This window comes from Anopheles stephensi, chromosome 2 (genome assembly GCF_013141755.1).
Source record: "Anopheles stephensi strain Indian chromosome 2, UCI_ANSTEP_V1.0, whole genome shotgun sequence".
Classification (NCBI taxonomy): Eukaryota; Metazoa; Arthropoda; class Insecta; order Diptera; family Culicidae; genus Anopheles; species Anopheles stephensi.
The window spans coordinates 38,438,011-38,452,676 of NC_050202.1; the positions used below are offsets into that span (position 1 = coordinate 38,438,011).

Here is a 14,666-nt window from a genome sequence, read left to right on the forward strand (position 1 = left end):
TTTACGACATGAAATAAGATTGGAAAATTTTGCGAATTTGCATAAATATTGGTTTCAATGCATCCTAATGATTTAACTGAACCGTTAATTCCACAAATATTTAAAACGTTAGTTTTATCTAAGACGACTTGCTTGGGAACAAAGTTGATATTCAATACACAACAGGTAGCACCAGTATCAATGACAGGATCACGATAAATCCCGAACAAATTAAATTTGGCCTTAACGCCTGTATCAAATTGTAATTTAACGAAATAAATTAACTATTTCATTTTGTTCCTCACTTGAGTTTTGATCTGTATCGTTACATTCCTCCAAAAGATTGGTGTTTCCTAAATGCACTCTATTGTCATTGTTGTTTCGCTCGGTGCGTGTTGCATTTGGCGTTCGTTGCTGAAATTGAGTGTTGGAATAATTCTTGTTCCTGTATCCACGTTGGTTATTGGTAGCAAAATTTCGAGTTTGATTTTCATAACCTTGATTACCAGAATATCTCTGAAATGTTCTGCCTCTGTATGATGAGTTGTATGATTGTCTTGGGTAATACGAGTTGTGTGAACGTCGTAGTAGCAAAACCGTCAAGTTTTGCTCCTAGTTGTTTTACTTGCTGGGGTGGTTCTAGCACCTCACTAGTTTTACTAGTAGTGGTTTTAGATGTTGTGGATGTGTGCAACATGAGCTCGCCTGCCAACATTGGCATCAAGATCGGAATCGGCAATCACGTTGAACCAGTCAATGTCATGAAGAGCAGAGCATAAACCAGCATAATCAGCTTTTCTAAAGTTCCAGCGGCGATGAAAAGGAACGGAAGTTGAAGTAACGGATGTGATGGTATCAGGCGCAGCAGTAATGCATACGGTTAAAGCTGGGTGGAATACATCGAGTTCCAATAACGGATCAAGGGTGACTTCGATACGAGTAGGTTTATGGAGAATATCTTCATCGACGAGTATTAAATGCAGAAGAGAGCCTCGAGAGTTTATGTTTGTGTTCAGTTGATATAAACCACAGTAACTCATTTCGTCCAAGAGCAGTGAGGTGCACGGTGAAACATGAGATAACGCGTTATCTATGTATGGTAAAGCGTCCGCGGCAATGCTCCAGTGTACGTGATACTCCAGTGTGTCCAGAATGTACGCATGAAGGATGTTCCCGTACCGTGTTCCCCCTATGTTGCATCTCGCGCTATCACCGAAAAAAACTAAATTGTTTGAAGGTTTTTAGAGGATGGTCTTTGTGTCAATCCTTGGTTCGATTTTTACTCAGAAATTAAGAATCTAGAAAAAAAAAAAAAACTGGGAAGGTAAGCCTCGTTTTCGTCTACCAGTAGATCCCGACGCGAAATGTTTGGCATCTTTCCAGGTCAGAAGGTCTGAGATCAGAAGTGTATGCGGGTCAAGAAGACTTGTACTCCACAAAACACCTAATAGATTATCCAATTCGTACCACCTGAGGTAGCAGCCACATACTTTGAAGTACACCTGTAAAGAGGGGAAGACACAACCGTTCGACAGAACGCGTTCTGACCAAGACTTGGTTTATTGCAGAGCACACAGTTTTATACTTATACACGTAGGAAATTGGAAACCCAACAACCTGTCCTATCTACTGAACATGCGCGCCCAATGCTAAATGGTTGGAACTTAGCCTAGACGTTATGCGAAGGAACGAACCAAGGATTGAAGAACACTTAAGGAGTGATGTAATATAAAAATCATCCCAATCATCTATGTCACATAATTTGCCATCTAGCTATGCAGAGAGACTGCGGGGATACAAGGGCTCGTGAAGCTCGGAAAAGCTTAGTGAAAAAGGCCCTTCCTGATGCATCCTTTTTGTCTAATTGGTTTGCTATTTCATGAAAACTGCAGTGCGAGAAACACAAAGAAAATCGTATTAAGAGGCCAAACAACGAAGTAGCCTGGGCTCAATGTAAACTTGACGATCGTTAATAGAATGTGTGAATGCAGTTGTGATTTTTTTAATGATTTCTTTCGCGATAACGGTTATTATTAGTCCCAACAGGAAGGAAGGAGATTAATAATTATTTGAACAAAAAGGTCTACTGAACATGAAGTTTAATCACCATAAAAGATTCTGTTCTGTAAAGATTCGGCACTAGAATTATTTTGGGGTTGTACATTGAAAGAAATCTTCTTTAGCGATATCTCCAAAAACTGTAGCATTACCTTTTCGCGAAGTTTGTTTTTGTTTTTGTTGCAACTGAACAATCAGATTCTGTTCGTCGACGATCCCTTTTTTGTATGCTTCATACATTTGCTTCAGTTTCTGAAACCGCTGTTTTCTTGTTTCGTACTCCTTAAACACAGTCCAGTTTGCTTCTATAAAGTGGTCCATCTTGCTGTTTTGGAATTGATAGATCCTTCCTATTTTTCCTAGCTGTTCCGCCTGGTTCATGAAGTACTCCTTTACCTTCAATGGCAAGTCCTTGTTCATAATCGTAGTTCGGCAAGGTTTCGCACAAATCGGACACTCCTTTGATAACGTTGCGCATTTCCGGCAGAATATGTGGCTGCAAGTTGTGATGTAGAATTCCAACTCGTCTGTTGTTCTCTGCTCGTGGCACAGTTCACAAAATACAAACATTCCAGATCTTGATGAATAAGAATTGAACAAGACGATGATTCCGTTACAAGTGGAGCGACTGTGCTCGTATAGTTGCGTTATGAAAATGTCTTGTTGGTGTTTGATCTTCATGACATACTGCGGGTGCGTGAAATAATCCCTCATCATCGGCATGGCGTTTGCGGACGTCATTATTGATTGATATATGTTTTTCACCGGGTTGTATTTGTTTGTTTGGCTCAGAAAAGACGCACCCGGTACGGCGGTATACAAGTTTTCTTTATTAATTAAGTTAAACCATACTTCCAATGGCTGATGCGGTAGGGAAACTCGAAGAGGAAGCACTAAGGCGTAAAAATCGACTACGGGAACTACGTGGAAAGCGAACACATGATGAACAACAGAGCAGCATCAATGATGAATGTAAAGCCGTACCTAAGTGAGTGGTAATTGGCTATGTTATATGTTGCTATCACTTACGCCACGCATCGTTTACTCTCCTTATAGACCTGTCTTTCGAAACTACAAACCAGGAACAGAAGAGTTTCAGGAACTAACAGTGTTGGATGATCACGCCGGAGTAGTCGAAAAGGAAGTGGATACACATCTTAAAATGATGAAAACGCCAATCGTCATTGAAGAGATTGATATTGCTAATCTTGCCCCCCGTAAACCTGACTGGGATCTGAAAAGAGATGTTTCTAAAAAGTTGGAGAAGCTGGAACGCCGAACACAGAAAGCTATCGCCGAGCTAATACGAGAGCGGCTAAAAGCCGGACAGGAGCAATATATACATCAGGCTGTAAATATAGCTACATCTGCTACATCTGCTCCACTGGAATATAAGAGTGTTTCCGACGATTCTTAAAAAGTTGAGTGTATCATCATGCAATAGTCTCCATCGGCGTAAAAATAAATCCGACCCGCATCTGTAATTTGATAACAGCACACAAATAGTATGGATGTTGACCAATGCTGATTCCTTTATTCTACGCGATTTTGAGGGCGCAAATATTTTCCATTGACGCTTAGCACGGATGTTGTTTCAACAATTTGATTGTTTGTCAACTTATGTATCATGTCGTTGATTTCTGCAATACAGACAATATCATAAGTCTTATATCAGTTTCGACAATTTCCTGGTTATCATAGATACTTAGCTAAAATGACGCGCAGAAGGGCAATACTCACTTTTTCTGTACTTTTCCTCAATTAAATCCGTTGTTTCTCTGATGCGTTTGACCATTTCAGCATATTCTTCTCTTGAAGATCTGTTTTTCATATGCTCCTGCTGTATAGCTGCAACAGTATTGCTCAGCTCTACTAGTTGCTTTTCTTTCTCAACCAACAATTTTTCTTGGCGCATCGCGATTTCGGTGCGAAGATCGATTTTGCTCTGCAACTTGATGTTTTCCTTGTTGAGGTTATTGATAACCGACGAGGCATTCGCTAGTTCGTCGGTCGTCAGTTGCAACGCGTGCTTTTTAGTGTGGCATATATTTTTCTCCGCTTCCAGTTCGGCTTCCAATTCCGATTGTTGTTTTTGAGCAATTTTTAGTTTGCTTTGCATGTCCATCAGTTGACGTTTTAATTCTGCAACAGTGGTTTCCGATCTAGATTCTCGGCTCTGTTGCGATGCAATGCAAGCCTGTAAACGTTCCAGCTCTTCCCTTATTTGAGTGTTTTGAGCACGAAGTTTTATGTTTTCTTCTCGCAAAGTTTCAAAACGTTTCGTTTCCTGTACCATGCGTTCTGTGCGATCATATGTCTCCTTCGTCAGATGGTCTATTTTCTCTTGCATACTATGCATTATCGATTTCAATCGCTTTTCTTCAACATCCTTGCTTTCATTTAGATTTTTAATAGTTTGATGCAGGCGACTTACTTCTTCGGTGTTTCTGTTAAATATCAAGTTTTCTTGCTCCATTATTTTTCCATTTAAGGACATAATTTCTTCCTTTAGTCTACCGATAACATCGTTTTTCGTACTCATCTCCAGTTGATACTTCTGTGCTTGCGCCGAATATGCAGATGCCTGTTCTTGAAGTATTTGCAGTGACTGATTTATGTGAAAGAGGACAGTGTCCGTTGATGCATCTTCCATTGCGAGAAACAAATGTGTTAAATTTTTGAAGGAGCTCTTTTCAAAGATTTGCAGCATATGACCGTTGCTACCAGCAACCAGAGCTAGATGTAGCTCCTCTCGCTTGCAGTTATCAAGAATTTTGATAAGATGATCGACAAACCCTTGGAAAGTAACATGCAAAGATTGTTCTGTTCTTATTTGTTCATATGCGGCGTTGTCTATGGTGCTGATAAACATTTTGGAATGATCGTTTACTTGAGTCATCCTTATTTGCTGAAATAGGTAGAAAAAATATCCATTTAACATAATGCAGACACTGTTTGTGATCGTGGCGGAACGTACAATAAGGTTTTGAAGATCGATTTGTTCAACTATCGTGTAAAACATTTCGGGTTTGCGAACACTAACGCTCTCGAAGTTTACCCGCAAAGGCACAACAGGAAATAACACTTTCACGCATCTTCTTAGATGATTATCAATAAACTTGTTATCGAATGATGATGCTCTATGCATTTTGTAAATGAAATATTTGCAACGGAATTCGACGCTGGCGTTCTTGTTGTTTACCTTCTCTCAAGCCGTTTGACATTTGGAATTCATATTTTTTCAAGGTGTACATATACGGGGGAGGGCCGTGTTCACAGCTTTTCCTGTTTTTATTCTACAACTGATGATATTTATTCGATGTGTTCCAAATTTTACGGCTGAACAACTGAACATTTCTCTTGCGCAAAGTTACTTTATACACGTGGATCATGTATGATCACAACGAATGAGTACTTTTAGTAATTTATAATTAATACAATTTTTTGCAGGTTACCACCTCACTACTATTTATTTTGGTTGAATGACAAAAGGAATGCCATTAGGAAACGAAAACAACACGTACGGCAAAATAATCCAACTCCAATTAAAACCCAGGCGCTAAAGGAAATATTGTGGAGGAAGAGTGCATGCAAATATATTTGTGGCTAGTATTCATCGTACAGCTTGCGTGCAGATGCACAATGCATTGTGGTAGCAACATCAATCGATTGTTTGCAAACGCTTGATCTTTAGAAAGGAATAATGATACTACGGTGTGTACATCAGAAAGTCTCGTATTACCATGAGCCGTCTGTAGAATCTATTCCATTTCTGATCAGATATCGGTACATATGTGTTACATATGCTCATCATTTCTATACATTACAGGCAATTTGTTACAGGCAGCAACTCCGTGGAAGAAATTTACATTGTCACGTCGGATTGTTTGAGCATTGTAAATGAAAACATCGAAGCCGGAGGCGATGAAGTGAAAACATCGAAGCCGTCTAATTTATGTGCTGCCAGCCGGGAGAGTGGTCATGGTAGTACAGAGAAAAAGATCATACAACATTGCAGCACATATTCTAATGTTAGAAAACCAACAGATAAATGCTTGGTAGATGTGAAAGCTAATTTCGATGCAACTCCAGATTCTATTGATAAAACATACCGTGAAAACGATAGGCAGCGAAATGTGTCAGCTTCGCCAAGACAGTTGATGAGTGAGGAACACGTTTGCAATCTATGTGTGGTTAAATTTCATACTATAGAAATGCTAAAGCAACACCTGAAACTAAACCATCATCACATGTTACCATTCAAATGTAAATCCTGTGCCTGTAAGGAAATCAGAAGTGTTCTAATGTTGAACAAACATTTTTTCCAGCATGATCTTAGCAAACTGTATCAATGTAAATATTGCAAGGCTCGTTTTGATTCGGCACTCCGTTGTTCAGTACATCAGCGTCAATTTCATCCGGATGAGTTAAGGAAGCACAAGCATAACGAAAAATACAACATTGGACGATACACGTGTCGCTTTTGCGAAAAACGATTTGTAGCAAAAGCGAACTTCGAACGTCACGAACGTAATCACGAAAAAACGCTGGCACTAGCAGGAGAAAGGAATATTTTCGATTTTCTATATCATTGCTATGTATGCAGTAAACAATTTAACTCTAAACAAACACTCAATGAACATTTGAATGTGCATGCAGATCGATTGCCTTTTCGCTGCGATAAATGTGCATCGACCTCCGAGACCATACAATCCGTTCGCACACTAAACAAACATATCGCTTTGCACTTAGAGAAAAAGCCCGTTAAATGTTGTTACTGTGAAGAGCGATTTATTTCAATTAAGGAATGCGAGGCGCATGAAATACTTATTCATGTAGAAGAAAAAACTGGTAGCATTTGCGAGCCTGTGGAGAACGATACAGAAGAGGAAGCTAAAAAGATTTGTAAGAGCGGAACAAAAAGCCTTCACAATGATGGTACCTTGCGATACGAATGTTCGTTTTGTACTAAATCGTACTCGCTTTTAAGTACCTTACGTAGGCATGAAAATGTGCACACAGGAAAGAGGCAGTTCATATGTAAAATATGTGGCAAAGTGTTCAACAAATCATCCTGTCTTTCACAACACGAACGCACGCATCTAAACGACCTACCTTACAAATGCAACTACTGCGGAAAAACCTTCAAGCAAACGATTCGTTTGATTGAACATAGACGCATACACACCGGGGAAAAACCTTTTCAATGTGACCATTGCACCATACGATTTCGTTTGAAATCGTTGCTTAAAGAACATATGGCAAAATGCACTATTAACCGAACACCTCGACAGGAGATTAGTTGTGAATGCTGTGACCGGTTACTTTCCAGTAAACAGATGTATGTGAAACACGTAATGGAGCTACATCCTCAGAACATTCCAACAGACGGAAAATGTAGGTACTGTAGTTTGAAGCTAAAATCTGTTACGACCGCACTGGAACATGAATTACGGCATCGACAACCCGATGTAATTGAATGCAAGCAGTGTGCAAGGATCTTCAAACAGCAATCTAATTTAAGGCGCCATCAGCGACTACACTCCGTCAATGCAATGCCGTACAAGTGTGATCTGTGTGAAAAATCGTTTTCGCAGCTAAGTTCGATGAAAGTGCACAGACGAGTGCATACTGGAGAAAAGCCGTACAAATGTAAGTTATGTGAGAAAGGTTTTCAACACAGCTCTACCAGGAACCGCCATGAACGCTCACACCATAGGCAGGGAAGTACATTATTTTTACCATGCAACGGTAATATAATCAAAAACGGGACTGACAGTGAAATAATTGGTTCCTAGTGTTCTGCAACATAAACCTTCTTACTCAGTTAAATTAACTGTAATAAATGAACAATTATCTATGGCTGTAATATGAAGATTTTGAAAGCTTTTATAACAACATATATTGCATTTGATTGCTTCAAGTGATATTTTAGTGCCAATATTTTAAATTAAAATAATGTCACATCCACTGGCGCTACATACTGAGTATGTACACATTTGCAAACTTGCTTATTATACATACATAGGCTTGATCTCGTCTTAACTAGAAAATAGTCGTCTATTTCTCGTCTCGTCTAGAACTAGAAACTTGAAAGAAGCAAGTGAGGAATGCCATCATCTATATGCATCGTTCAAATTGCGGTTGAAATCGAAAAAGATTGACAAACAACGTTCCGTATTTGATACCGATTCCGAATCGATTCCGGCAAATTCGCAGCCAGCCAAATTTGATTCCAACCAAAAATCATTTTGCCCATGACTAGTAGCAACGCCAACCCTTCGCTCGGCAGAATGGGATTCGAATTCCTTTTCTGAATCATCCATCCTTGCAAAGGCCTGGCTATTGAAATTCGAGGTAAAAATACGTTTTGATTAATCATTATATGATGGGTGTGACCTACTAATGTGTACCATCAAAAATAGAGAAAGAGAGCGATAAAACGTTTGTCCAAAATAGGAATGGGCAGATCCGACCATTAGCCGGATTGGATCTGGCCGGAGTTGGCTCCTCCGCCGGAGTCGAGTCCGGATCTCGATTCCGCGCTCCGGTTTTATACGATAAAAAATGAAACTGAAGAGGAAACCCCCGTTGCCTCAAAAATTCTACCCGAAAATTATACCACCAAGCAACCAGTTGGCAAGGACAAAGAAGAGAAGAGACAACGCAGAACAATGTGTTCGGAATACTATTGCAGCTGAAACGGGAATCCAGAGCGTGGAATCAAAAACGACCCTGATAAAAAAAATCGTAATGCTTTCTCGCTCTATCTATGTAACAAGTAAACCGGTAAAAGACTCGAGAAGCCCCCCCCCCTCCCCCTAGAATCTTTTGTGTGCAGCGCTGTGGCCTGTCATTTTTATTGCACAATGGGATTTTTGTATATCCCACTGTGAAATAAAAATGACAGGCCACAGTGCTGCACACAAAAGAGTCTAGGGGGGGCCTTCTCAAGTCTTTTACCAGTAAACCTACCAACGCGAGAAAGGATGATGATTTTGTCACTCAAAGAGTCCGGAATCAAAAACGAGTCCGGAATCAAAAACGATTCTGGAATTGGTCGGAATCATTCTTTCGGATCGGATCGTACTCATTGATATGCTGGATCGGACCGGTATCGTGATTCCGAACCGGAGCGCCCATCCCTAGTCCAAAGGAAACCTCAAGACTGCAAGTGCACAATGCATTGTATACCTTGGTCAGCATCTAGCGGTTTTGGCCATCATCATTTTGCTTAACACCAAGGTTAAAATTTTAGATTACAATTTTAACTGAATTTTTAGGGTAACTCATCTTATATGACAATAAAATACTTCAGGAAGGAGCTTTTTGGTGAATTTTTAATGAAATTATCCGAATTATGATTTTCATGTGGAGAAATGTCAATTTACTAGGGTTTGCGTTTGTCTTCAGCTTGGTGACGAGACCATCTGCGCTTCATTTGTTCTTTCGTATCGGCGGCGGATACGTGCGCGCGTGTGTGTGTGTGTGTGTGTGTGTGTGTGTGTGTGTGTGTGTGGTAAAGTCAAAACAGCAAAAATGTTGCTGCGGTAGGATTTGTTTTCATGATTGTATTTTAAACAAAATACAACAATTATATAGCTTTGTCGATCTCTTTTGCAGTCATATCATTCCTTCGAATAACGAAGTGGAGGAAATCTACATAGTGAGACAGGAAGAAGATTTGGAAGAATCGAACGTCAACCCACTGGATTCTGGAGCAGACTCAGGCATAGTCTCGACAACATTTGTAAAAGAAGATGTGGAAGTTAAGATCGGACAGGAAAATGAGTACTATTTGAATGAAGATTATGCTGATCGTTCGCACAATAGTATCAGAGAAAAATGTGCTAAAAAAAGTAACAGCAGTGCTTACTCCAGCAGAGATCATGCATTACGGGAGACGGTGCGAGACAAGAAAGCTTACACGAAAGAAGACACACTTGAAAGGAGCTCGGTATGGCATGCATCGAAAAGTAAAACCGATTTTACAGTGTCGCATCGTGAAGATAATGGCAACATAATTAAACTAAACCTGTACGAAAAATTTCCGGGAGGTATTAAGGCCGAATTAGATGAAGAAGGTCTTCGATCCCCACTGAGTGCTGCGGATCGTTCAGATAGAAGCGTTTCAGTGCCGGACGATGCGCATATTAACGTAGATGACGCTCGACATGAGTTAAGCACAAATGACACTGACGGCAGTGATGGGTTTCACCCGCCGGCAGCAAAGAGACAACGTTCCAAAAAACAACAAGAGCCACCCGTTCGGAAAGTAGGCAGGCCACGTAAGAAAATAACGGAACTGTTTGAGTCTTGGCATGCATCTTCCAAAAGCAAGAGACGAAAACATTACACGTTTGAAACAGGGGGCGAGACGTTGAACCGAACCTGCGATGAAGCTGACGAAGTAGGAAAGGACGATGTAACGTTGTGCTATATATGTCAAAAAGATTTGATTTCGCGGACCGAACTGCTTGAACATCTTCAAAGTGTGCACGTGAAAGATATTCCCTTCAATTGTACAATGTGTGTTTCTGAGACGATTACAAATTTGCATCGACTGAATTTGCACCATCAGCAACATGATCAAACGTTGAAGCGACGTTGTCTCTATTGTCCAGCTCGCTTTTCTTGTGGACAAGCCGTCAGCAGACATATGCGCAATCTACATCAGCAGCAATACGTAAGCGATGCAGAAAAGAATAGGCGCTTTGTGTGCCGGTACTGTGCCCAAAAATTCACTAAAATGTACGATCTGGAGAAGCACGAAAGGAAAACCCACATGGAACAATCTAGCGACGAGGAATACATGAACCGCGAATTGACGTGTTATATCTGTAATAATTTCGTAGGTAAATCACGCGAAGATCTTAACGAACACGTAGGAATGCATGCGGACTGGCTACCGTATCGATGCGCGAAATGTGACAACAAGGTGATAAATTCGACCAGGGTCCTGCGGGAACATCTTCGTCAGCATGCTGCAGGTTTGGCCATCAAGTGTGTTTACTGCGAGAAGCGTTTTGCAACGTTGGCTGACTGTCGACATCACGAGGAACGCACTCACGTGCAGGAGAAACATGTGGATGAACTGCAAGAAGCCAAAATACAATCGGAAATACATGATACGAAAGTTATTGTGACTGATGGACAGAAGCGATTTCAGTGTAAAAGCTGTGATCGTTCGTACACGATGCTAAGCACCCTAAGGCGCCACCAGAATGTCCACTCGCTGGAAAACAAGTTTGAATGCAAATATTGTGGCAAAGTGTATCACAAGTCCTCTTCACTTGAAACGCACGAGAAACGGAACCACGATGGGAACAGTCCTTACGATTGCAATGTTTGTGGTAAACGTTTCAAGGAATCCAGCAAGCTGATTGAACACCGCCGTACCCATTCTGGGGAGAAGCCGTTCATTTGTGAAGTTTGCGGTAAATGTTTCCGCATTCGACAGGTATTGAAGGAGCATAAAGTAAGCTGCTTTGGTCCGGAAGCCGTACAATCCTGTTACTGTGCGCTCTGTGCCCAAACCTTCGATAGCCTTTCAATAGCTCTGCAGCACGTGAAAGCCTACCACGAGTCGGATATACCCGACAGAAAGTGTCGTTATTGTGATTTGATCTTCCGGGAGGCAGAATCGTTGGTAGAACACGAGTTCCGCCACACCCTGCCGGGCATAATCACGTGCAATGTTTGCAATCGCATCTTCAAACACCATAAAAATCTCATGCGCCACGTTAAGATGCATGCCGATCAGCCAGTACCGTACATGTGCGATTTGTGCGGTAAAACCTTTACGCAGAAGGGTTCGCTGACGATTCATCGTCGAATACATACTGGTGAACGTCCTTTCTCGTGTGAGCTGTGTCAGAAGGGATTTGTCGACAAAAAGGAAATGCGACGACATTATACATCGCACTTCAATCCGCAAAGTAAATTATATATTCCGAATGCCCACTCTATTGCAATGCCACCGGAGGCCGGCCCTACTGGGAAGAAATATAAGACGTATAATTGCAAAATCTGCAGCCGGCAGTTTACATCAAGCTCTAATCTTGCAAAGCATCTAACAACACATACCGGTAAGTACAAGTATACATTCTATGGACCATTTAATTGGCTGTGTGGAGCGGAACCAACCGCATAGTTTTACATTTTCCTGAACATACAAGAATAACAAGAAAAAGATGTTGGATAGAGGTTTTTTGTTTAGTTTGGCAAATGTAAGTTGTACACAATACAATACAAGTGGTACATGTCTTAAATCTAACAGTATAATACTGCCATAAGGTAGACAGGTTTATGGTATCACGAGGTATATGATACCATTTAAAATATTTGTGCAGTTGTCGACAAATTGATAGACTTTTTCTAATGGCAGATTATTTTGTATTTACCATGCTGTATTGCATAGACCACACGAAGACCACTGAATGACCATAGACCACTGAAATCATCTTTAACAAACTTTTACCGTTAGGGAGCTACGTTACAGAGTGAATAAGTATTGAGGATTTTATAAAATGTGCTGAAGAAAGTAATTCAACTACTTGTAAAAGAACAGTGATAGGACAGTCAGATCTCTCAACTGTGATGGATAACATATTGTACGAAAACTACTCTATGTACGAATTTGGTTTGCAACAGTCCGTGACAGTCTTTCTTGAGCATTAACGTATGTGTCCATCATTATGAAAATGGTCTCGTTTGTGAATAGTACACTCATTAAGACACGGGTAATTCAGTTAAATTTTGGAATCATATGGAATAAGTGTTAGAACAGGAGTTGAAGCCATCAGATCGTTCCACAATCGTTACACAATCGTTCCCAAGTAACACAACACAACATTAGTTAATTGCATGTTTTTGTTATCCGACTATTTAAGTATTCTCCTAATTACGAATCAATCTATTATTTCAGGTGAGAAAAAGTATGTTTGCGATTTCTGCGACAAACGTTTCAGTCAGGGTGGCCAACTAACAGTACATAGGCGCATACATACAGGAGAGCGACCGTTTGTGTGTGACAATTGCGGTGATAGATTTTTGGATGGAAGTAGCTTTAAGCGCCACAAAACGCACCACCTGTGCCGTATGAAATCTTCGTTGTCTTCCGGTGCAGTACCTACCGCGACCGAAGATTCTCCAGTAGAAATACCATTACCTATTGAGTTATCTTATGATATCCCTAAAATAGAACGTAAACATTAAGGTACTAGTGATTATGTAGTTCGATACAATTACGATTACGTGATTACGTAATGTATTTGTAAAAAAAATTTAGTATAAGGTATCACCTCATCATATTGCAAAGATCATTATTGAAAAGGATAAAAACAGAAACAATCGACTAGAAATGCAATACATCTCAAAATGGTTGTCAACGGATTGACGAATAGGTTTAGGTTTGTGTGATTTTGACGTGCATCTCATTTATTTAATTATTTTACAATAAATGAGAAAAATAAACGTGTTTCACTTTAGTCCATCGAACATTTATGTAACACAAAAACTCATTATGATTTTATTGCTTTTACAGCACCGCCAGTGACTTTGATTAGCGTTGTTATGATCAGCGTATGGTTTGTTGAGGAAATAGGACACTAGTTAGAAGACAGCTAGCAACAAGAAATACAAAAGAATAGGTGAGAGAATCATGTTTAAGGTAAGGTTCAACCATGCCCGGAAGGGCTTGCCGCCACGGACCTAGTTGTCAGGACGCCATAGCTACGTGTGTCTTTCGTTTTATAACTGTGTTTTGTTTAAGATGCTGATAAATACTGATTCTATAAAATAAATAAAGGTTAATACAGAATGACTCGGATCGATTTTGATTTAAAGATAGGCGATCGCACTCTTGAAGTGGTCTAAAATTTGTTTTTTTTTGTCTGGCAAAAAATCAAACTGACAACAACTTAGGTATCGAAATAAGGCTGGAGTCACTGGTCAGTCGTATACGACTAGTCGTACGTACTTTTTATGGGAGTTGACGGACAAGGTCGAATGGCAGTTTTGGATGCACGACCAAATCGAGCAATGACACCAGTGTAAGCGCAAGGATACTGGGAGGTAACTAATTATACATTTGTTGGTCTGAAAAATCATGTGTCGTGACATTCACTCATACGTCTCCAAGACTGGCATTCATAGAAAATTATATTGACAAATGACATGCTCGATCGTCCACGGTATCTGACCTTGAGCGGTGCAACTTCTAGTAAATTGTAATGCTTATTGAGTAGATTAATCTTAAATGTATAATCGAAAAATTAATTGTAAACTTAAAATAGTATTAAAGAACGTTTTTTATAGAAAACTGGAATTAACAGTTTTTTTCTTTCATAACATCTTACTTTACTTTTACTCGTAGTAGGACAACGTAAGGAGACACGACTCAGACGGAATTAGATAAGCGATCGTGCCACCGTGCAGTGCCTTAAGGAACTAAAACGCCCAAAAATGCGATATTTGTCATATCGTTCTTTGGATTGTAATTCTTACGTTTTGTGCATGAGATGATTATTCGTGTGTTATATGAAAGATCCAATTATATCAAGATAAAACTTAGAAATACGATTGGTTTGAATCCGGCAGAAGTTTAAGCGATATTCATAGGGCCGACC

The 14,666-nt window shown here is 40.1% G+C and overlaps 4 protein-coding genes across 8 annotated transcripts; 3 read left to right on the plus strand and 1 right to left on the minus strand.

Annotated features, from left to right (window-relative positions):
- Positions 1-2,044: 2,044 nt before the first annotated feature.
- Positions 2,045-5,261, minus strand: LOC118507738 (spindle assembly abnormal protein 6 homolog). Of its 3 annotated transcripts, none has more exons than XM_036046709.1 (3): positions 5,015-5,261; positions 3,778-4,945; positions 2,045-3,677 (listed from the first exon to the last, which is right to left on the minus strand). In XM_036046709.1, the coding sequence occupies exons 1-3, from the start codon at positions 5,183-5,185 to the stop codon at positions 3,571-3,573; spliced, it is 1,446 nt and encodes a 481-aa protein (XP_035902602.1). In that variant the 5' UTR covers positions 5,186-5,261; the 3' UTR covers positions 2,045-3,570. The 3 variants fall into 3 exon arrangements, with proteins under 3 accessions (XP_035902602.1, XP_035902604.1, XP_035902603.1); XM_036046711.1 differs by having other exon boundaries at positions 3,778-4,967; positions 5,015-5,098; XM_036046710.1 differs by having other exon boundaries at positions 3,585-3,702.
- LOC118507739 (coiled-coil domain-containing protein 12) lies at positions 2,804-3,706 on the plus strand. The gene is made up of 2 exons (XM_036046712.1): positions 2,804-3,025; positions 3,094-3,706. Exons 1-2 carry the CDS (start codon positions 2,895-2,897, stop codon positions 3,452-3,454), a joined length of 492 nt encoding a protein of 163 aa, XP_035902605.1. The 5' UTR covers positions 2,804-2,894; the 3' UTR covers positions 3,455-3,706.
- Positions 5,262-5,414: 153 nt separating the features above from the next.
- On the plus strand, positions 5,415-7,908 carry LOC118507737 (zinc finger protein 345-like). Of its 2 annotated transcripts, XR_004905697.1 has the most exons (3): positions 5,415-5,429; positions 5,488-5,751; positions 5,867-7,906. XR_004905697.1 is itself a non-coding variant. In XM_036046708.1 (2 exons), exons 1-2 carry the CDS (start codon positions 5,741-5,743, stop codon positions 7,833-7,835), a joined length of 1,980 nt encoding a protein of 659 aa, XP_035902601.1. In that variant the 5' UTR covers positions 5,514-5,740; the 3' UTR covers positions 7,836-7,908. The 2 variants fall into 2 exon arrangements, 1 of the variants encoding a protein (XP_035902601.1); XM_036046708.1 differs by lacking the exon at positions 5,415-5,429 and having other exon boundaries at positions 5,514-5,751; positions 5,867-7,908.
- Positions 7,909-9,506: 1,598 nt separating this feature from the next.
- Positions 9,507-13,889, plus strand: LOC118507736 (zinc finger protein 595-like). Of its 2 annotated transcripts, none has more exons than XM_036046705.1 (3): positions 9,507-9,587; positions 9,661-12,125; positions 12,965-13,889. In XM_036046705.1, the coding sequence occupies exons 1-3, from the start codon at positions 9,577-9,579 to the stop codon at positions 13,252-13,254; spliced, it is 2,766 nt and encodes a 921-aa protein (XP_035902598.1). In that variant the 5' UTR covers positions 9,507-9,576; the 3' UTR covers positions 13,255-13,889. The 2 variants fall into 2 exon arrangements, with proteins under 2 accessions (XP_035902598.1, XP_035902600.1); XM_036046707.1 differs by lacking the exon at positions 9,507-9,587 and having other exon boundaries at positions 10,590-10,788; positions 10,893-12,125.
- Positions 13,890-14,666: the final 777 nt, after the last annotated feature.